The 23,464-nt window shown below is 38.5% G+C and overlaps 1 protein-coding gene across 1 annotated transcript; it reads left to right on the top strand.

Moving 5' to 3' along the window:
* The first annotated feature begins 274 nt into the window (after nt 1-274).
* LOC139730782 (uncharacterized) lies at nt 275-22,346 on the top strand. The gene is made up of 8 exons (XM_071641645.1): nt 275-567; nt 10,198-10,315; nt 11,206-11,270; nt 12,206-12,268; nt 12,798-12,879; nt 18,818-18,919; nt 21,037-21,118; nt 21,608-22,346. Exons 1-8 carry the CDS (start codon nt 424-426, stop codon nt 22,344-22,346), a joined length of 1,395 nt encoding a protein of 464 aa, XP_071497746.1. The 5' UTR covers nt 275-423.
* Nucleotides 22,347-23,464: the final 1,118 nt, after the last annotated feature.

The raw sequence follows: 23,464 nt of genomic DNA, 5'->3' as shown, positions 1-23,464 counted from the left end.
GTATGGGACTGAGTGTTCAACATGAGCAGAAGGCAATCGTTAATTGATGAACATGGGCGTATCAATTAGGCTCGATCAAAATAGAAAAACTATAAATAAAATGAAATACATATATTCATACATCAGTACCATATTCATGTATTTTCTTAAATATTAAAGCATTTTTATATTTATTTTATTTTATTTTATTTTCTTAAAATCTTAAATTTGTCTCTAAAATAGAACAAAGTAAAACAACTTTTGAACAAGGCCTAGGGTACAGATCACGCTTGGGAAAATAAAGACAACCTCGTAAACGATACTGCAGAAATTAACATGTGGAATTCATATTTTCACTCGGTTTAGCGGGATTTCTTTTCAAATCTGAAGAGTCTATAACGTATTAAAGTGATTTTGTGTCGTATTGACCACAATTTCACGAGGATGACGCAGTATTTGCCTCCAAATCTCTTGGCCCTTTTTGCCCCTCGTGAACCGATTCCATACCGTCCACCGCTTGATAAACTACCAGAAGAAAAGCGAACAGATGGGTACAGCGGGATTTCACATCTTGTTAATCTCTTTGAGGTAAGCTGAATTTGCGAGGTCTAACGTTACATTAACTACTTGTAAGATTTGAGAATAGTGTTTGACGTTCCGGTTAACACTCTCCCAAAATTTCAATACGGGCATTATCGTGAAAAATCACTCCACTTTACATGTAATGTTACTTATTCACTTTGCACAGTAAGCTTCAAATTCTATCTTATTGCGTGTGTCACACCGGGAAGCGAACACCACCTCCATTCACTTCACACGCAAGCGCGTGCGCGCGCGCACTGAATAAGTGCTGAATAATATGAAAGTGCGGTAATTTTTCACGATAATTCCTCAATACAGTACAGAATGTGCTTCCATACTATAGATTCCAGAGACTAGTCTAGTCTAGACTGACTAGTCTAGAGTCTACTACGGCGCTAGTGTATTTTCGCACCTGTTTGTCAAACGACCTCCAAACATGCACAGGCCACAAACTTATCCTGGTTATTCAGTAACCTAAATACTTCCATCTGAGTCTCCAAAGTCGAATATACGTTAAGTTTTTACACTTTTAGCGTTTACAAGTGTCGGAAAATCATTGAAAAATCTTGATCGCTATTCACTGGAATTGCTGCTCTGCTCTGTACACAAGCACAATTACGAATTGGTCTGAATGTAGCGACACAGCGGCTTTTTCTATGGTGTCGTTGAAAAGCTAAAATTTGTTGTTTTTTTTCCTTGCCCTTGGCAAAGTCTTCCGTTAGCGGTTGTAGCTTCATGGCAGCGGTTGAATGAGCGCGTGCGCGAGTGTATGCTGTATTATATCTTTCTCTTTCTTTTCTCTCTTTTCTTCTTTTATTTTCAGGTAGAATGTATTCCCCCTTCCTTCCTAGCAATCATTTCTTTGTGATTTTTCTCTTCTCTATCTTTCTCAATTTCCTTTTTAACTCAACCGTATAGATCTACTTTCTGCCTGTTTTTTGTTTCCTTCATGGGTTGTTTTTCCCTCCAACTACGAGGGCCTTTCAGCTTTCCTCTCTATCCTCTCCAATCTTTTTCTTACAGGTCCTTCTAATAATTGTTTTTTTTTCCCTTTATTTCCTTTTCAATCTGTATAATTCTTTCTTGTCTTCATATTCATCTTTGCTCTCATCCAGGTTTGATTTATCTTTGTTTTCAATTTGTATTTCTTTGTAGTAATTGCTTTCCTCTTTTCTTTTAATGAACTCTCCATTTTGTAAACCTTTCGTTTTATTTTTTGTGGGTTTAACTTTTTGATACACTAACCTGCTAGTGTATTTTTTCTTTTATTTCCTTTCCCCCTTTTCCTAGCCTTTCCCTTATATTCTTCACCCTTGTCTTATCACATTTTCACAATCTTCTTTCATTCACACCAATTAACATACACACACACACACACATCTTTTTTGTCTTTGTCAATCTTTCATTTTTCTTTCTTTTTCATATAAACATTAATATACAAATTAGTTCATTGCAAAATAACACTAATACTAGTATACTGAATTATGGAAACATAAATTCTACATTGTCAATATCAAATAAAAAATTCTTGATTTGCCTTGATTCAACATTATGGTAAATTAAGGTAAAATCAAGAATTTTGTATATAAAACAAAACACACGCACAAACACACACACAATATGAACAACCCCAACTGAATCGCCATGCCGCGACTCGGTAGAAGCCAAGAGAAAGGTGGAAAAGTATTATCTTTTTAAAGACACCATAGAAAAACTTGCCGTGGTCACTGTGAGATAGCTACATTCAGATTAATCGCGGTGCTCGCTGCAGAAGCTGCGTTGCCGTGTGTTTTGTACATCGTGCTGCGCTGTCTGCTCCTGTGCAACGCAGTTATCGCCGAGCGAGTAGCTGCGATCGAGATTATTCCGAGAAGGATATAAGTGACAAAATAGTGAAAATTCCATTTCTACTGGACTTGAATCTCACTCAGATGCAAGTATTTAGGTTACTAAATAACTAGGGTGAGTTTGTGCATGTTTGGAGGTCATTTGACAAACAGGTGCGAATGTACACTAGCGCCTCTACTACTACTCACTAGACTAGTCCATCTATCTAAAATCAAGTATGATTCGATTGGAGTGCAGAGCAGAGAGAAGCCTGCATGAACATGATGAAAGATGTGCAGATAGACAGACGCAAGATGCAGACGTCAGACTTAGGGTAACATCCCCAGTATTCGGTCACTTTAAGCTTTTTTGCAATATTTTTCAAACTAAAATAATACATACATCATATCTACAGCAATGTATGTGAAATAGATTAATAATATATCAGGGTCAATCCACGTCAAATCATCCAATTTTCAGAAAAGTTGTCACCCGACCCCCTCCGATTTTCTTTAAAATCGCACCAAATGTTCCCCAAAGTGTCTGACGGAAAATCCCAAAATATTTTGCCCCAAGGTCAATTGGTTGCTAAGATACAGCCTCACATAGCAACCGGTGCGCATTCAGAAAAAATAGTTAAAAGAAAATTAGGCATTTTTGATTGATTGTGGTGGCATGGACATTTATGCAAAAGCGTTCATTTTCTGGAAATTGAGAGAACTTTATAGTCTTTGCAAGAAAAACTGACTGTGACGCGAAATTGACATTTCGTTAACGTGCACGAGGTCACCGAAAATGGTGTTAAATGTTAATTTCCCAAATTTTGATGCATATTTAGAGGCTAATATCTTCCACATTTCATGTAGGTTCTAATATATTATGCTGTTTAAGGCTTTGACTTGCTCAGTAATTTTGAAAAAAATCGGCGCATTCATGCCCACCGTTTTTACGGAGAGCGCCCTCAAAGTTGACAAAAATGAAAAATGTGCCAAATTCAAGGTCACGGATCACCCTTCGTCCCACCTAGGAATGGCACCAATTTTTGTGTATTGATAGACATTTACCTATATTATCTTGGGTTACCAAAGAAATTTTGCTCCCGAAATGTTCAATGGCAAATTTTCCCTACCGAAAATGGTCGTAAATGGCCAAATTCCCATGTAATATCACATATTGGGTTTAGAGGACATTTCAAATGTCCAGGCTTTCAAGATAAAAAGGCCTAGCCCTGTGATATTTGCAGTATGGATAGTCTGTTATACATATTTTAGTAATATACACCACAAAACACTTTCATTACATAATAATGACCTTGAAATTTAATCCAAATTTTGATAAAAACAATAAATTGCTCCATTTTCCTCATTGCATTGCATACAGTATTATGTAATACGTGTTTTGTAACACTTTTCACAGAGCAATATTTCAAGAATTATGAAAGCTGACAGCCTACCACATTAAGGTTCTAAAGTATTTGTGCTCTTCTTTCAGATTTTGTGTCAATTTGATCATGAATGTTATACCCTTGACCTTGAAGTGCTTCTAAAAATAGCTGTAAATTTGTTAACTACAAATCTACACACATGACAGGTGTATTATGGCATGCTATACTTGTGATTCTTTCACAAACACAAAAGCTTTTTATGGTGTAAATGTATATACTGGAATTAATCTATACATGCTTGCAAGATATGTTACAATCAATTACTTTGTTCTGATAATGACCCTCGATTTATGACCTTCAAAATCATGAGAAATGCCTATTCCTCTTATAAAGACCTGTATTTAAGTACGTAATAATAGTTGATAATTATGGACATTGCGCCCAACATAATAAGACTCTTATTCTAGCCTGTGAAACGCACATTAAAAGGACTGAGAGTCTTCTTTTACGGGGGATTTGTTCTGTACCTTATGAAAACTTCCAAAATCATTTCAATTCTTATGTATTTTCTTGTTTTTGGAATTTCTTATGTATTTCTTTGTTTTTCTATTTTCTACATCATAACCATGTTTTTTTTTTATTGGAAATTGTCACAGCCCACTTTTCTAACATAACTACAATAGAATTAATCAATCAAAGTGATAGATAGTAAAAATTGTCAAGTTTTTATGAGTTTCACCACAAAGCACTGTTTTCCATAGGAAATGCACACAAAATCACAAAATATTACTGTCCCTTTTTTTGATTGAATTTGAGGGTCATTGTCAGAACAAAGTAATTAATTGTAACATATCTTGCAAGCATGTATAGATTAATTCCAGTATATACATTTACACCATAAAAAGCTCTTGTGTTTGTGAAAGAATCACAAGTATAGCATGCCATAATACACCTTTATTGTGTGTAGGTTTGTAGTTAACAAATTTACAGCTATTTTTAGAAGCACTTCAAGGTCAAGGGTATAACATTCATGATCAAATTGACACAAAATCTGAAAGAAGAGCACAAATACTTTAGAACCTTAATGTGGTAGGCTGTCAGCTTTCATAATTCTTGAAATATTGCTCTGTGAAAAGTGTTACAAAACACGTATTACATAATACTGTATGCAATGCAATGAGGAAAATGGAGCAATTTATTGCTTTTATCAAAATTTGGATTAAATTTCAAGGTCATTATTATGTAATGAAAGTGTTTTGTGGTGTATATTACCAAAATATGTATAACAGACTATCCCTACTGCAAATATCACAGGGCTAGGCCTTTTTATCTTGAAAGCCTGGACATTTGAAATGTCCTCTAAACCCAATATGTGATATTACATGGGAATTTGGCCATTTACGACCATTTTCGGTAGGGTAAATTTGCCATTGATCATTTCGGGAGCAAAATTTCTTTGGTAACCCAAGATAATATAGGTACATTGTAAATGTCTATCAATACACAAAAATTGGTGCCATTCCTAGGTGGGACGAAGGGTGATCCGTGACCTTGAATTTGGCACATTTTTCATTTTTGTCAACTTTGAGGGCGCTCTCCGTAAAAACGGTGGGCATGAATGCGCCGATTTTTTTCAAAATTACTGAGCAAGTCAAAGCCTTAAACAACATAATATATTAGAACCTAAGGTGATGAAATGTGGAAGATATTAGCCTCTAAATATGCATCAAAATTTGGGAAATTAACATTTAACACCATTTTCGGTGACCTCGTGCACGTTAACGAAATGTCAATTTCGCGTCACAGTCAGTTTTTCTTGCAAAGACTATAAAGTTCTCTCAATTTCCAGAAAATGAACGCTTTTGCATAAATATCCATGCCACCACAATCAATCAAAAATGCCTAATTTTCTTTTAACTAATTTTTCTGAATGCGCACCGGTTGCTATGTGAGGCTGTATCTTAGCAACCAATTGACCTTGGGGCAAAATATTTTGGGATTTTCCGTCAGACACTTTGGGGAACATTTGGTGCGATTTTAAAGAAAATCGGAGGGGGTCGGGTGACAAGCACTGGATGATTTGACATGGATTGACCCACCAAATTTCTTTAATCTCAATATTTATTTTGTTAAATATCACACAGAATTTCACAAAATCGCAAAATATATCACCTTGAAAATTCCCCAGTATACGGTCACCGGCTCCAGTATTCAATCACGCAATATGCGACTTCAAAGTCAATGCGTGTTCAAGGGAGCTGAAAAACGTGTGCACGTGCTACCTTGTTGGCGCAAAATTGCATCTGGGACGTTGTGGCGCGCGGCGCCAGTTGTAGTTCACTAACAGTTACAGTAGTTGGTGACCGAATACTGGGGACTTGGCACTTGCATTTAACCCTTGTGCATTGAGACACTGTATCGGCATGTACGGAAATTTTGTTTTTCTTGTGCGTTTTTGAGGATACCATCACAATCCAAGCTTGCGATAAGCAAAACACCCGCGACAGAACGGCCTATTTCTCGATTTTTAGCGCTTTTTCGGCGACCCGTACTCTTAGAACTGGGCTTATCCGTGCGCGCTTTTGGAAAGTAGCGCCGATTCTGCACTTTTTACGGTAAAATTTGGGATTTTGGATGGATTTTTGGAGGGGGCTAAGGAAGTTTTCTGTTGTGAATGAGTGTGTAAGTGTGTGAATCAATGTGATTTGCATGTGTTGTAACAGTTGAACTTACTGGCTGGTGACTAGTAAGGCCAAGTAAAAAAAGAAAGCAGTTTCTCGTCCAGGTTTTTTGAGCAAGGCGATGAGGGAGGTCCTTACTATTTGATATCTTACTATTTTTTCGAGGATTGTCAAAATGAAAGTAATATGTGTTTCTCGTCCCGTAATTCTGAGAAAGGTAATGAGAGAGGGCTTTACTATTTTCTACAATGTATATCCAATTTATGAAATGAAATATCCCTCTGGTAGCTGTGTTATGAGAGACCAGGTCCCAAGTGTACGTCTTACCTGCACTCTGTGCATTTTCAAACAAATAGATACATTTGTACAATTGTATATGTACCATACATGTACGTGTACTTGAAATGAAACTTCATGCATGCAGAAATACATTTGCTTTTTCTTTCCACTGCAGATGTCAAGGGAAAATGACCATCTTAATACATGGTATTTAGTGTTGAAATGACATTTTTGATACCAGTGTACTTGCAATTCTGATGTATTGTGCTATTAATTGAAACAGGTATAAAACATGTCTTTCAACAAATGTACGACTGAAATAAATTCCATATTCAAAACACTGCTTTATTTATCATTGGTGTTTGTGACTTTTTGTGTCCACACAGCTGGTAATGTATCTGCATCTCTTCACAGTACAATTGTAGCACATTCCACTGGAAACTGGCTTGTACAATTGCAGATGGATGTCAAAATGATACTGATATGGCATTATAGCATTAAACATTTAAAGATGTTTCTTCATGTTCTAAAAAGACATTTGATAATCACTCATCATTTGGATGATGAATGATTGTATACCACACTACAGGTGATACGACTCACGGCCGTGTCCATGAATTTACATCGTAAAGAAAAGTGTCCCGCAGAAATACGAGACAAACCAGAATCCGTGGAAAAGTTATTTATTTTGTAGATACACCCATTTAATAATTCTACATTTGCTGGAAAAGCGCATTCATTTTCTCTTCAAAATAGAACAATACATCGCCGGCAGATGCAACGTTACAGAGCAGAGTGTACGGGCCTCTACACATTCGAATGTGTTCATATGTGCGTGCAGACAGCTGACAGACCAGGGGATGGGGGGACCCTGACAGCTACAGACACGCATACGCGGCCAGCACGGCCGCTGCACTGGCACCGTACCTTCCGACACTGCACACACATGCACATAGTCACAATGACATGAAAATGTAGTACATACAAACTCGATACAATCCTCACAAGCATTTGTACAGTACAATTCATCCGCTTAAAATATGAGAAACGGGGAAAAATACGAACAATGCGCGAAATATGCGTGGAATATCAGCGATTGTTCGCAAAAATGTTGCCGCTATCGCGTTCACGACGTACCGAGTGCGCTGTACATCACAGCCCAGGCCCGCGCCCGCGCCCAACCAACTACAGTTCGACTGCAGTTTTATCGGTCATTCCTTCTTGCCGAGCTCGCAGTGTGAAATGCATGCGTTATTACATACGCACTACGGAAGCTATACAGCTATACTACAGCTAAGTAGAGGACGCAAGGCGTAATTAGAAATGAGACATCACGATTGGTAGGTGAATTGTCGATATTTTTTTTGGCGGCCGAAAAAATAGTAAATATCAAAAAAGTCGATGCGGCAACGGAAAATCGATGCGGGCGGAGAGCGGGCTGGGACGAGAATTATGAATTTCTTGGTATTTTCAGCGCCATTTTGAAAATAGTAAATAGTAAAAAAATCGATGCGGCGGCCAAAATCGATGCGCGCGAGGACGAGAAACTGGTTTCTTTTTTTACTTGGCCTAATAAGTGACCGAATACCGGGGGCTGACCGAATACTGGTGCCCTTACCCTACTAGGACAAATTGGATCTCCAGCCGAGCCGCTGTGCCTATAGATGTAGTGTGTACATGTATGTACATTACATGTATACTTGGGTGACCCGCATCTCGTCATAGGTAATGTTTGCGCATATTTGAATCACATTTCGCCATCGAAATTCTTTGAAATCCAACTCACATACAGGAAAAATGCCGAAAATTCCAATGGAGTCAAAAGTTCACTGATCGATATCGAAAATTTGCAGCTATCGTCGTTAAACGCGAACGATGCGAAAAAGTTGCATGCTAAGGAAGGGGCCCGCAACTCGTCACCCGCGCTCCCATAGACAAAGCACGTAAAAGACGTGTGCGGGTGACCATGATGCTCCCATACAATGTAGACATACACGTAAAAGATGCGTGCGGGGACAGTGGTGATACTGACACGTACAAGTGTACTTGTATAACACATGTTCCGATTAAAATTTCAGATTTTCGCGAAAACTCTTCGGTTTTCACCTCAATTTGCTTGGTTGTGGTATCCCTGCCAAGTTTCAAGTGTACTGAATACAGTCCCGGGCATAAATTTTTGTTTAGTGCACTTAAAACAATTTTTAAAGCGGGGTGACGGTATTCGGGCCCATGACGAGGTGCGGGCACCTCACTATGATATACACATTATCGTACGGATCGTGGACGGGAGATTATTAGAGCACCGCCAGATAGATTTTCCACAGGGCACAGAGATTTCATGTGGCTTAACCATATGGCCATTTATTATGGGGTTTTCTCTGAGCTCTTGCCTCTGCCAGTCCCACTCGGAAGCACACAAGGGGTTGAACAGTATTCTCTAGAGTAAAAGCCCCAATTTTATTCAACTCCCATACTCAACAAAATTATATAGATACAATGTAATAATGTATGTTAAATATATCAACCTATTTTTTCCCAATATTGATATTGTTAAACAGATCATAAAATTTCACTGAATCCCCAAATATTAAATCACCTACCTTGTCAATTCCCCAAAATTCGGACAGCCGTGGACACGCGCGAAATGTCAATGCGCATACAAGGCCGCTGAAAAATCTGCACGCACGCGCCATACCTTGTTGGCGCAAGGTTGCATCGGGGACGTTGCAGCGCCTGTTCGTGTCCGAATTTTTGAGACTCTGCACGTATGCATTCAGCCCCTGTACATTTATTCACTGCATCAGCACGTGCGGAGATTTTGTTTTTTGAGGATACCATCACACTCTGACTGATCTGAGCTTGCGATAAGCGAAAAATCTCGCAAAAGAACGGCGTAATTTTTCAATTTTTAGCGCTTTTTCGGCGACCCCGATTTTTACACGGGACCTACTTCGCGCACGCTTTGGAAAAGTTGCGGCGATTCTGTTTTTTTTGACGCAAAATTTGGGATTTTAGATGGATTTTTGGAGGTGACTTGGGCACTTTGCTGTGGTGAACGAGTGTGCCAGTATGTGAAATGAAGTGATATGCATATGTTTTGACAGTAGAATTTGCTGGCTTGTGATAAGTGATACAATGTAAGTGTCCAGATTTTGGTGGCCGGCCGAAAATTGGGGGTTTTACTCTAGTGATGTACACGTTATCGTACAGATTGTGGACCAGAGATTGAAGCACCGGATAAATTTTCCACAGAGATTGTAGCACCAAATTAATTTTCCTCAGAGATTGCATCTGGCTTAACCATGGGGTTTTCTCTGCCACACAAAGGGTTAAACAGGGTCTAGGACAATTACCCCCTGGGCACTTACCCCGGACCCTTCCCCTGACCCTGGGGGGGGGGGGGGGGGGGTAATTGCCCTGATACGGTTAATTAAACAGTATTCTCCACCTGTTGTCTCCTTGCAGGATCCAGCGGAAACTCCTCCACCAGCCAGGGGGGAGACGCGGGAAGAGAAGCGGCTGCGCAAGATGAAGGAGAAGGAGGAGGAGTGTAAACAGAAACTGGAGAGTGAAATTGCTGAGTGTAAGTACAGTTGTGTTCACTTTGCACTTTCTCCTGCAAAGATTAATTGTGTGTTGCTTACAATGTACAGAGCTGTATACTGTATCAGTTTGTGGTGTGTGTTTCTTTCTGCTACAGAACAGACATTACAAACCTGTTTTTAATGCAGATTAGACTTTGAAAGTGAAGTATCATTAAAAAAAAATAGTGAAAAATAAATTAGATATAACCTGTATATCGGTTGATTTATTTTCATCTTTGGGAATTGATACTCTCATCCCATTCTCTCTTTGTTGCCAAGATTGTTATTGGGTAGGATGAGAAATTGTGGATTGATATTATTTCATTACTTTCTTGAGATATATTAACATTGCAAACAAATGTACATGTAATTGTAATTTTACATTATTTGACAAAGGGTCATACTATGGCATAAAGATAAAATAGATGAAAGAGTTAGGGGGTCCTGGACTTTTTCACATGTCATGGCAGACAATGTTGTGATGTGTAGTAAACACCAGGTATAGTAACATGATTTGAGAGGAGCTTTAATATCTTGTCTTTCCATATTGATTGAAAGACATTCATTCCTCTCATTACAACATTTTACTAGTATCGAGTGAATCAGTGTTTTGGCCTTGCCTGTAAACTAACTTCATACTTTCCTGAAGTTATTATGTGAGTGAATTCTAGTCCAAAGTTGAAAGAGTAGTTTGATGCAAGAACTACTATACAGATCGAAGCCAGATTTGTACGATTATTACATATTGTTAAATACAGGCAATAATTTTCCCGGTATCCCATCACACTCTTCTATACATCTGTGATATGACTGTTATACAAAATTTCTTGTGTGTAGCAAGTTTTTTACATCTTCACTATATTTTCCCCATCTTTTCTTTTGTCAACAGGGGACGCACACAGCAATTCCGGAGCAACATCCAATGCATTCAAGACTCTGTTTGTGGCCCGAATTGTAAGTGGTGGAGAAAGTTAGAAAAACTGTTGTGCTTCCGTGGATGCTTGCATAATTGAGTCCTTATTTCTGTATCATGTGAAATGCTACCATTGACTCATGCTCAGAAGAATCTTTTGGTGTAATGATGTTCTTACTGCAGTCCTCACATACAGTACATTGTAGGTAGTCTACAAGCTAGCAGATTGTAAAAAAAAAAGGGGAAAAAGGGGAAAATTATAACTACAAGTTGTACGCTTTGGATGTTGTGTTCTGATCACATGAGAACGAGTGCTGCATGAGAGATTCTGTACATCATTGAAAAAGGTGATTATATTACATCATGTGATCTTACGTTATTCAAAAAAAAAAAGCAACAACACTTTCAATTACATTTATACAGCTGTGCATGAATTTGCAGTGGATCTGCCTCATTTACACGTACAAGTAAAAGTGTTCTCCGCTCACCGAAAGTTGTCTGTTATTCAATTGTCATATTTTGTTTTTAATTGAAGTTGATGTTTTAGACAAAAAATAGCAACTTCATTTGGCACTGAAAACATATTATGCATGTTTAGAGAAATTCATACAGCTGTGACTGTGGACATGATTCTTATTGTTTCAAAGCAACAAAGTACGATGTATCAGCTGAACATTTCTTCAAAGTCTGGTTGAAGAGCTTTTTGAATACCAGAAAAGTTTTTATTTTTAGTTCCTTTCTCTTTACCTTTTACTGCAAAGAAACTCACTGGTCTTGAACTTGTTCATGTTCATTTGCTTGTAATCTTAAGAGGAAAAAATTCATAAATGCAGTCCACATGTTATACCAGTACAAAAAACAAATGTTTTGTGTGAGAGTAAACTCATGTGTTCTGCATTACTTTCTTAATTTATGGTGAAACAAAGCACTCACAATAAGTCACATGTTTGTTTTTATGGATTATTCCCTTTCTTAGAATTTTGACACATCAGAATCCAAGCTGCGAAGAGAATTTGAAACTTACGGACCAATCAAGATGGTAAGCCTTCAAGCTCAGAATTTGTTTGTTTGTTTGTTTGTTTGATTTGATTTGATCTTGGGGTATGAAATTAAAATGTTCTGTAGTTTTGATGTCAGGCATTTAAGAATTAAATAGCATCACATTAAGATCTCATGTCAGATGTCTATCTGTTGTCAATCTTGATGATGGGAGATCATTTGAAAATCACACAAAATATCATGGTACCATAATCTTATTATTTGAGTACTCCTGGAGGATTTTGTTACTCTTTTTTTTTTTTTTTTTGCTTTTTGAAATAATTGAAAAGTTAAGTGTCCTGTTGTATGTCAGACAAGTCTCACTGATTAGCAGGAGGCTTTTTGTAAGCGCAGTTATCTCCCATGTCTCACTGTTGAATTACCGGTACAGCAGGTACTGAGTGTACTCGAAAGTTCAGCATATGATATTTTGTTATCAAATATATCAAGTCTGCAGGAATGTGATCATATCAAATACATTAGCTCCTTCAGTGTAGTTTCCTCTTCCGTTCATCTTTATGTACTTCCAGATCAGTATCGCACATGATATCAACACCGGCAAACCAAAGGGCTATGCCTTCATCGAGTACGCGCACGAGAGAGACATGCACAGTAAGTATACACACTGTATCAGTATGGCAAACACAATAGCCATCTCCTCATGTTCCTGTATGTATGTGATTACTGCACTACAGTTGGAGAGCAGTGTATTCATACTCTACTGTAAAAGTGGATATTTTCGCGTGACTAATTTTTCGCGCTTGGCCGGGTCGGAAGAGTTTCGCATGTTTTTAATTCCGCGGAATCAAGACATCACGCCCAGGCACATATGGCAAGCAAAAATATTCGCATGCTTTTATTTTCGCGCTAGTTTCTGGTTGCGCGAAATGCGCGAAAATTTGAACACCGCGAAAATTTCCACTTTTACAGTATATAATTCTTTGTTCTGTAGGGCCTTATTACATGGTTTGATATGTTCTGCAATCCGTATTGTCAGAGATTGGTTCTGGATTGCTTTGTCGTGATGGGAGCAAACAATAAGGCGGTATGGTTATAATGTTGTAACAGCAGAGATGCTTTAAATAAGGTATCAAATCAAAGGTATTGTCTGTGAAGCCCTTGCCAAGAAGCGTGGCCTGTGCCTTTTTGCATGGCAGTTCAGAAGCATTAAGAATTTTTTGAGTACTTTAGGATTGAGACTAAATATGTGTGAACACATTCCTTGCCATTGCTATATTTATGAAGTGTAAATCTGGACCCCACTTTATAAAACAAGTTCCAACAATTGCGACAATTATTGCTGCTGCAGTGGTAGGGCCAGAAATTACTCAATTGCTAATTGGCAGTTACTTACAAGTAGCTGTATCAAGGTGTTTGTAGTAATAAGGTTCCCATGTCGTGAGTTGTATGAAACAGGGACCAGGAATTTCAGTGTTTAAAAAGAAGAGTTTGGAAAATTCTGGACAGAATGCAATCAATAGACTTAGATTTGACAAAACTTTGCGCATTATAAAGCCCAAAGTCAAAAGACACCATGTGAAATTTTAGATTATTTTGAAAGGACCACAGGTATGTACAGATTGTATTAAAATGATAATAGAATACCAGGTGTACTCCTTAACTATTTTGTAGTCCTCTCGAGTGTACACTTAAGTACTGGTAAGTCTGTGTATCATGGTATGACATTATCTGTAAGTACATGAGCCTGTGTTGTGTGTTTGTTTATTTTTATCCATTCATTTCTGGTAACAATGGGTCCGAGGTGAGTTTCTGAGTGATGAAGTTGTCGGAATTCAAAGTTGATTCTCAAAAATAAAATTGAAAACACGTGTCTGGTGAGTATGATATTTTGTGTGTGCAGTTTTCCTGTAGTTGTTGAACTTCACTCCATATGCTATCATTCTTTATTTCTAGATTAAGAATTGTAGAAACTATCTGCAAAGTACATACATGATTGGATATTTTTCTCATAATGCAAACTTGAAGCATGTAGCCACATTTTTATTTTAGGGACACTTGTGTACATAACAATATAGTCATGAATGTATTTTCATGTTTAAATTATATCATCTCTGAATTTCACCTGAAAGTTACTGATTACATTGTACTTTCATGTTTATAATTTTGAAAGAGAACAGTTCAAAGGAAAAGTAGTTTAGAATGGTACATGTATGGGTTTCTTGAATTTTTATTAGAATCTGTCATCCATAATAAGTTTTTAATGCTGTCCAGATAATTTCATGCAAGTTAGTATTTGGAGAATATTAAGTTTAATGAATAAGTTGTGGTATGTGATATTTAGTGGCATTTTAACTGAAATCCATGACCGTAGAATTTTTGTCTCGTTCAGACTAGCTCTCTCACCTTTCTCCTTTTTGTCACTCCCAACACAGCCACGCAATTTGAACGTGTGCGCTGCTTGCTCATTGGCTAACGCTCAGCCATGCTTCATTATGATTGGCTATGCAAAGAAACATGTGACAACCTTTAGGTTTGTATGTTGGTAAGATGGTTGAAGTTTAAAGGAGAAAAAAAAATGGAAGAGGAGAATGAGATGTGTGGAATGCTGTGAATAGTTCTCCAAGCATTGTCCAAAAAACACAACTCTATACACCAATATATGACATTTTCTATGACTAGAGGGGAAGTAACAAGGAAGGGAAAACATTCCGATCTTGATGAATGCACCGACATCTTTTCTTCCAAGTACATTAAAGGACATAGACGCATTTCAGCACTGACAGTACAACTTGCAAGTTAAATTACAAAGCAAAGTCATACAGGGTTCTGAATCCTACAACACTACAAGAAAGGATTAGTTATGGCATAAGGGTTAAAGGGTGTAGTTCTTTCTTCTTTTTTCTTTCTTTCTTTGATTCTTATTGGCATTTGAAGTACTTTGTGAGGTTATGGGTACATTTGTTTTACTACAACCATATGCTGTTTTTGTTTTCTGTGCAAACTAAATTATCATTCACAGCCTTGGCATACAAAAGTTGTGAAAAAATTATGTTTTTTCCTCTGCCTTCTTAAAGGGAAATTGCTCATCAAAAAGGTGCAACACAATTTAATTTCTTTACTTTCTATGAAAGCAAAAACATTTCTTTAAGAAGACTGGCTTTTCTTCTCTTTTTTTGAGGGGGGGGGGGGGTAAGGGTTGTAAGTTCAAATTATTCAGGTGTATAGTTTGAGCTGTATAGATTTGATTGAATGTAGAAAATAGAGAATGAATAGAGATAAAAAGCAAAGGTGAACATTGCGGGTGTGAATGATTATGACAAGTTTGATTGCTGGTACTGTTGTGTGTACAGTGTGTGAGTGTGTACGTATGAGGCTGCAGAAAAGTTGGTAACTGTGCAGCGTTTTTCAAGCGTGTTTGCATGGAGTGTACAAGTAACGAACATGGATGCTTTTGTTGTCATTGAGGAGGAAAAATGGAGATGTATGATAGTGCCTGGCGCAAGCATGGCATGCGAGACAGAACGAACAGCGCCTCCCGTAAACATTTTTCTATCCCTCGCTCTACAACTGTACAGTTGATAACTTCTCATACCTTTGTATTGAATTACAAAACTCCCCCGTTTTAGTCAGTCAGTGGAATAGTATGTCCATTGTGGACCCTCAAACAGATGTTGGCATATATAATGTCTGTTAATTTCCTTCCCTTGAGGTGCTAAAGATCCCTTTTCTTTCTAGTTTTAGTCATTTAAGCAAATCTATTCACAGATGTAGTATAGACAGTGGTGTGTTGCACTGTTAATTTGAAGGTTTCCATGGGCATATGTGATGATGGCATCTTACGGTGGATGCAGTGTATTGTGAAAGCCAGCATTCCAGTGGTGTGAGCTAGGAGAGAGCAAAGGCTGGAGCCAAGGGGGGAAAGGGAGGGGTGTGGTGGGGGGAGAGATAGAGAGGGCGAAGGGTTGCAGCATAAATGAGAGTTGTGAGAAATAACAAGAAATGAGAGATACAGACAGTCACCAGTCACACACAGATAGGTGTTGAGAGCCTCTGTTGTGAGAAGTATACAGAATGCAAAAAAAAAAAAGAAAGAAAAAGAGAGAGAGAAAGGAAAAGGTAAAAGTATGAACATGTAAGAAAAAAAGATTAATGGTAAGGTTTCAGTCATTTGGCTTTTCTATTCTACCGTTGGTTGCAATCTTGTTTGGTTTATTGGCCTTCTATCCAAATTCTAGTGAAGCAAACAATTTATGTTTCCAGTACGTCATGTCTACACATCTTTAATATCACATGCTATCCCATAGTAATGAATGTGGGGTAAAATTTCATCATGACTGATGTCAAGCGAGTACTTTTGGTTTGGTTTGCCAAAGATTACCGCCTCGCTTCTCCGCAAAATATACACGGAATACTGCTGAACTTGAAGATAGAAGATGAGGAATATCGACGAGCGTGGAGAGGAGAAGTTGGTGCCGAAGACGTAAATGATCCCCTGCACCTCTCTATCGATGAAGTTTAACACGAGTATAGCACATTTTTTCGAGCGTGGAGGGTGCTATGCCACTGGAGCGCAGCAGGGTTGCCATTTATTTGCCTATCATTGTTTGAAAAAGAAATCAACAGCTGTTTGCTGTTAACATCCAGATGTAAAGCAATAACAAAGAGTTGCGCTGAAGAAAACTGCTTCACTGAATTCTATAAGGAGAATAGAATTATCCACAGGTTTAACAAGAAAATGATGACTTGTGTCATTCATGAGAAAGAATTTTTGCTTTAAAATCTCATTTTTTTCTTTCCCTTTCCCCTTTTTAAGTTCCTGAAGTAGCAGATATATGAACCTGCAAAAGTTTTGGAGTAAAAGATTCTAATGCCTTTGCATTAGTTGGTGAAACTAAAAGTAAATAATCCTTGGTTTATTTATTATAAAGGTAAATTTTGTAACTGGCAAGATGCGTCGTATGTGAAGTTATAATGCAAAGTTTTAGAGTACTTCCTATTGGTACAAATGTGTGGTGTATATTGTCAATGAACTACAAGAATATCTGATTATTTTGAAGATTACAGTGTAAGACTTAGTAGGAAGAAATGGTAATACTTCCTTTGAAGCAGTGTACACTGTATAAGTGTAATTTAAGTGATCTGTTGTAGCTCAAGTGTTTTTACAGTTGTCTGGACAAAGCAAAAGTTTGTCACATGTATTTACTTCTATGATACTGTTGCAATATTCTAAACTTCAGTGATATTGTAATCAGGCTACAATCCTCACATGATTTGCAAAAAATTTGATTCATCAAATAATGGCTATGTGATAACATTTCTTTTCAGCGACTTGTATTATTTTGAATGAATGTTGCATATCTTTTTCATAGTAAATTGCAACTTTGAATCCTTCCATTTCAGTATTTTCTTATATCATTTTATGTTCAGCTATTCCTGTCTCTCAAAATGAGAAGTGAACTAAAAACGATATCAAAAACTGACATTAATACTTTAGTATATGACACATAAGCAGTGAATGGTAAATGAACTATTAGTACCAACCCTGTAAGTGGTTGCTTTATAGCAAAGTGCATTGGTAAGTCTGATACATGAAAAAAAAAAAAAAAAAATGGGAACAAAAGGCAAAAATGCACTATGGCTTGTACACCAGAGGCGGCCTTAACGTCTTCACTGCATTATCACGCCATCTCGGCCGGCAAATAGTAAATCAGATAAGTATAAAAACCAGATTGGTAAGTGGATTCATCCATGCCACAAGGCTCATGCAAGAAAGAGAAAATAAGATACAGATGCCCAAGATGTTTTCGGTAGTTATTTGGATCCTGCCACAAATGTCTGACCATAATATCTACATTGAAAAAAATAGGGGAAAAAAGTTTGAAACTAATGAAATTTGGGCACACTCTGGATTGTGTGCTAGACAGCTTTCTTCTTTCAAATTGAAGCAGATTTAGAATTTAGTGTGCATTTGGTTTGAGAGACAATTATGGATATCTTTACAATTAGAATTCCCTCCATTTGCATTGGCTTTGCAAAGTTGAGGAAACCTATTCCGTCCTGCTAATTCTACAACTCCGTACTGTTATTGCTACATTATTGAATGTACTATTTTTGGTTGCACAGGTACTCGTCAAATTTCTGCAGGTTTTTTGAAAATGAAAATGAAGTCATATCTACTTATTCAATAGAGAAATAGAGATATGCTATGAATTTTGAACTTTCTGTCACATCAGACCACTTTGATATACCACTGGTGTGAATTAACATTTTCATGAAGAAGTCATCTACTACAGCAGCTGCAGCAAAAAAAAAAAAAAAAAAAAAAAAAAAAAAAAAAAAATGAAAGGAAAGAAAAAATAGCAAATACTTTTCTTTGAAGGAAAGCTGTCTTCTCACAAAATTGAGAAACTATGTCTTGTTTGGCAATGCACCCAGTATTATTTGTGTAATATCATAACTAGTGTGAGCTAAAAGAGCAGATCCTGGAGGTAAGTATAATTGGTATATAATATTGTATGGATATCATTCTTGTTGGGCACTCGCAATCACCAATTGTTTCTGCCCCCACCCCTCCCCCTCCTCAAAACAGCGGCCTACAAGTACGCCGACGGCAAGAAGATCGACGGCCGAAGAGTGCTAGTGGACGTGGAGCGAGCTCGAACGGTCAAGGGATGGGTTCCTCGACGATTAGGTGAGTACAGAAATTAAAAACAACTGAAAACAAGTACAAAAATATCGCAACTGGTCAATTCCATTGTGACTTATGGGACAAAGTGACAATTTTTGGCAATTTCAAACCAATATTTTGAGATAATAGTTGCATCAAATGTATTTGTCTCAGTTCATGGTTAGATCCATCATATCACAGTTTATGAAAACACCATACTTAGTTTGAAAAGTATCATTGCATTACGTACAGCAACGAAAAATTGCTGTCGTGACTTATGGGACATTTGAGGACCACCGTTTTTCACATGGGAAAGTAAGTTCTGAAATATTCTTACACACAGTCTCTGGAAAGATATTTTCTTTCCTGAATGTAGCAAAGGGTTGGTGCTTACCCTGAGCCAAGTGGTATTAATATCTACTCATTGGTACAGTAGCAGGATAGGGAAAACCAGTGTGACTGATGGGACACAAAAAATGTGACTTATGGGACGCTATCAACTACCACATTTTGAGATTGAGAGAATAATATTTGCTGATGCCTGAACAAGTTCTAGAACATCATAAAACCAATCTATGACCAAAGAACATTCAGAAAATAAGCCATCTGAGAATATTACACAAGCTGTATTATGGTCATAATAGATGGTCATAATAGTGTATCAGAAATGATACATAAATTCTGCAAAAATTGGCAGTTTTCATGAAAAATGAAGGTTTTTTGGACATCACTCCACGTTCACCGATGTTCACAAATGAGGTATCAGAATATCCGTTGTGAATGGCTGCTTTGAGTAAACAATACCAGATCATCTAATTAAGCTTCATTAACCATCTATACTCAATAGTTTGATTTTCATAAAATGCAACCTTTCCGTGGAATTGACCAACTACTGTGTAGTCGTGAGTCTGTCTGTTGAATATGCCGAATTGTATCTGTTGTGAGATCGGTTTACATTATTACTACCTTTTAATGAATGTACAGTACATTGTACTTACACTGCACCTACATAGCTGAAACTGCATGCAGAGTGTACATAATGGAGTAGAGACACTTGGCAGGTCTTTTCAATTTTTTTTTACATAGCAGTCACGCAAGGTTTCTTCTTGCAGCTAACTAATAAGGTGATTAATTTTGCCAACTCTGCTTTAGCACGCAGTGTGGTCCTGAAATAAACTGGATTGCGATGATATCGTCTGTCTTACGTCATTAGTATTAACTTAATTAAGGGAACATAAGGAAGAAAAAAAATGTGCTTTGTTGACTGCTCTTTTTTTTTTTTTTTTTTGCAATTATGTGATTGACGACCTGTGAATGCTTTGGCGAGGTCTGTACAAGACAGTTGCACAAGCCCTAAAATTGATATGCTAGACAAATATTTTCTTGATAAGCTGGTTTGAATTTGGTGGATATTCAGACTCCTGATATGCTTGGTAAGCTTCTTGTAAAAATGGGACAAACTATTAATTCCCATTTATGTTATGAAACAGACTGTGCATTCTATGGCCCGAATTCACGAAGGTGGTACAAATGAAACCATGGTTTAAACCATGGACAAAAACCATGGAGTGCCAAGTATCGCACGTAATATTTCGTTACGAAATTGGTCATTTCGTCGACAAAATGACCGTTTCGTTAACGAAATTATCATTTCGTGGACGAAATATTCATTTAGTTACAAAATGTTGTCATTTCGTTACAAAACAATCATTTCATCGACGAAATTACTGATTTCGTAACGAAATATTCCATGGGACACTTGGCGCTCCATGGTTTTTGTCCATGGTTTAAACCACGGTTTCATTTGTACCACCTTCGTGAATACGAGCTTATACACTTGAGATAGTGTTGTACATAAAAGGTTATGACAGCAATTGCCTATGAGCCATTTTCACTTGGTGGTCAAGCACAACAACTTTGCCTCTTAGCAGAGAAATTTCACTTTGCTAACATTCTTTACAGAAATGTGTCTAAAGCAGAAATTATTGACCATGATGTCTGTTTGCGGATATTTGTTTGGGGTGCTTACAAGGTGTATGTGTTTATGTAGATATTTGGTTGTTTTGTTTCCTCTATATCTTTGTAGAATTCACCTTGTATGCATCGATCCGTTTCTACTGTGTTTTCTTTTTGCACCACAGGTGGTGGACTCGGAGGCACACGCCGCGGTGGACCAGAGGTCAACTCACGTCACTCTGGTAGAGAAGATCCAAGTGGAAACAGGTGAGTCGGTCTTCATCTGAATGTAGCTCTATTGATGCTTTCACCCAGTTGCAGTTGGGATGTTCTCTCTGGGAAATGGTGGCCAATTTTCTCCTCAAGGATGTGGGGGGGGGGGGGGGGGATAGGGGCTGAGGAAGGGGCTGTTTGAGAAATTGAGATTACTAACATGCCATAATGAGCTGATGTGCTGTAAAAGAAAAACCAAATGGGCGGGATGGGCTCTTCGTGACTTGCGTCACTTACAGTCATTACCTTTGACAAGCTCTCTCACTGGACTATCAGCAGAATCTTTGTGCTTACGCTGAGAAAAGGGGTTTCATGCTGGTGTGACGACACAAGATGTGGGGTCTGTTTAATAAAGATTGAGCGTAAGTTGCAATCAATCGCAATTTGCATTTCATAAACAAAAACAACAAAGGCTAATGGTGAATAGGAATTTTATCACTTTTTATGTGTGCTTGTAACTTTCTGTCACATTTCTATTCTCAGGGATAGGGAAAGAGATCGGGATGATGAGGAGAGAGGAGGAGGAGGAGGCCGAGAACGGGAACGCAACGACCGGGACCGCGAGAGAGACCGAGATCGGGAGAGGCGGCGTGAGCGGGACCGAGAGCGGGGTGATAGAGATAGAGACAGGGACAGAGAAAGGGAACGCAGGCGGCGCAGCAAGAGCCGAGAGCGGGAAAAGGACCGCGGAGAAAAGGACCGGGACAGAGACAGGGACAGAGATCGCGACCGGGAACGCAAACGGGATCGTGACAGGGATCGTGACAGGGACAGGGACCGCAGCGAGCGCCGGCGTGATCGAGACAGGGATAGGGACCGCGATAGGGACAGGGACAGGGACCGCAGCAGGCGGGACCGGGACCGGGATCGCGAGGCCGAGCGGGAAGAAGGCAACATGGACGAGGGAGGGGACGAGATGGCTCGCAGGGCGGGGCGGGATCAGGAGGACCGCATGGGTGAGTATGGGGAGGACGGGCGCGGCGGGCGGGAGGGGTACGCTGGGGAAGAGCAGGAATACGGTGAGCAGCAGCACTTCGGTCAAGGGGACGAGTATGGGGGCGAGGGCGGCTACGACGAGGAAGAGATTCAGAAGCTGAAAGAGCTGCAGCAGGGAGGGGCCAATTTTGGCCAGGGTATGGGGGAGGAGGAGGAGGAGACGTACGGAGGAGACCAAGAGAACCAAAACGGGTACAACCAGGAGGAGGAGGAGGTGGCTTTCTAACGTACTGGTCCATCATTCATATGAACACTGATATAACCAGACTCTAGTACCCACACTACCGAGTGAGCCACCTGTATCTTGTAAAGTGAAGTCCAACATACAGGCACTTTGATGCTTATTGGAGTACAGAATAATACCACTGACATGTATGGTCATTCAAATTATCCTGAAATTGATCATCAACTTTGAGCATTGCATATTAAATCTGTCTAGCTAGTGCACAGAAATTAAGCATGGACAATATTGAGGAGCAACAGTTTTATCCCATGTCACCAAGATAGTTGGCATGAATTACAAGTACATGCATGGTGTACTACATGGAGACACATATTAAGGTCTACTTTGCAGTTTACATATCCAGCATGAAAACCTTTGTCTGGTCATTACAGCAAGATGGTGACTATTTTTCATTCGCAGTGACCATGTAAATCAGAGAATGTTTGGTATTGATGATGCTAAATTCCATATCAGTTATTCTCCTTCTTACCTACATCAGTTACTCTCATACTTATATTCATGGATGTGTGAAGCATGAAAAGACACATTGCAGGGAACCCCATTATAACAAGCTTACTGACAATAAGTTCTTTCTTTTAGTGAGGTGAGTTCAGCAGTTATGATTTTCCATTCCTGTATCAAGCATGGTCTCTTCTTTAGCAAGTCTACAACGATGTACCGGTTATGACAAGGTAAAATCAGGGACTTCGTAACGACGTTTCCCTGTATCAGCATGTTTTCCTCAACAATTTACTGTTGACTTTTCTTTGTTTTGTAAGTGTGTATGAGAAATTCAAGGTAAATGGATTGGGGAAGTTATGTGATGCCGAACAGTGTGAATGGCTATTACTTGAATTCAATATTCCTCTCTGCATTCATTGCAATTTCAATGCATCGTTAACAGGATGTTTAGGCGTGGCAGACCTTTTGAAATATATATGAATTTAAAGTATTAGTCATCACCTGTCGTTACATACGTTCAATGTACTGACACAACTGCAAGAAAATCAAACAAACCGTTCACAATATTTCTTTTTACCCAATGCATCCATCCTGAACTTTTCAGGTTTCTGAAATGCAGAGGAAAGGACTGTTAAGCTTTCACAAGAAACCTTTGATTG

The sequence above is a fragment of the Diadema antillarum genome, unplaced genomic scaffold (assembly GCF_040938485.1).
Source record: "Diadema antillarum isolate AM-2024a unplaced genomic scaffold, OU_Dant_1.0 seq00000335_RagTag, whole genome shotgun sequence".
Taxonomy (NCBI): domain Eukaryota; kingdom Metazoa; phylum Echinodermata; class Echinoidea; order Diadematoida; family Diadematidae; genus Diadema; species Diadema antillarum.
Note: the sequence above shows the minus strand (reverse complement) of the source record. Positions and strands in the feature narration are given on the sequence as shown.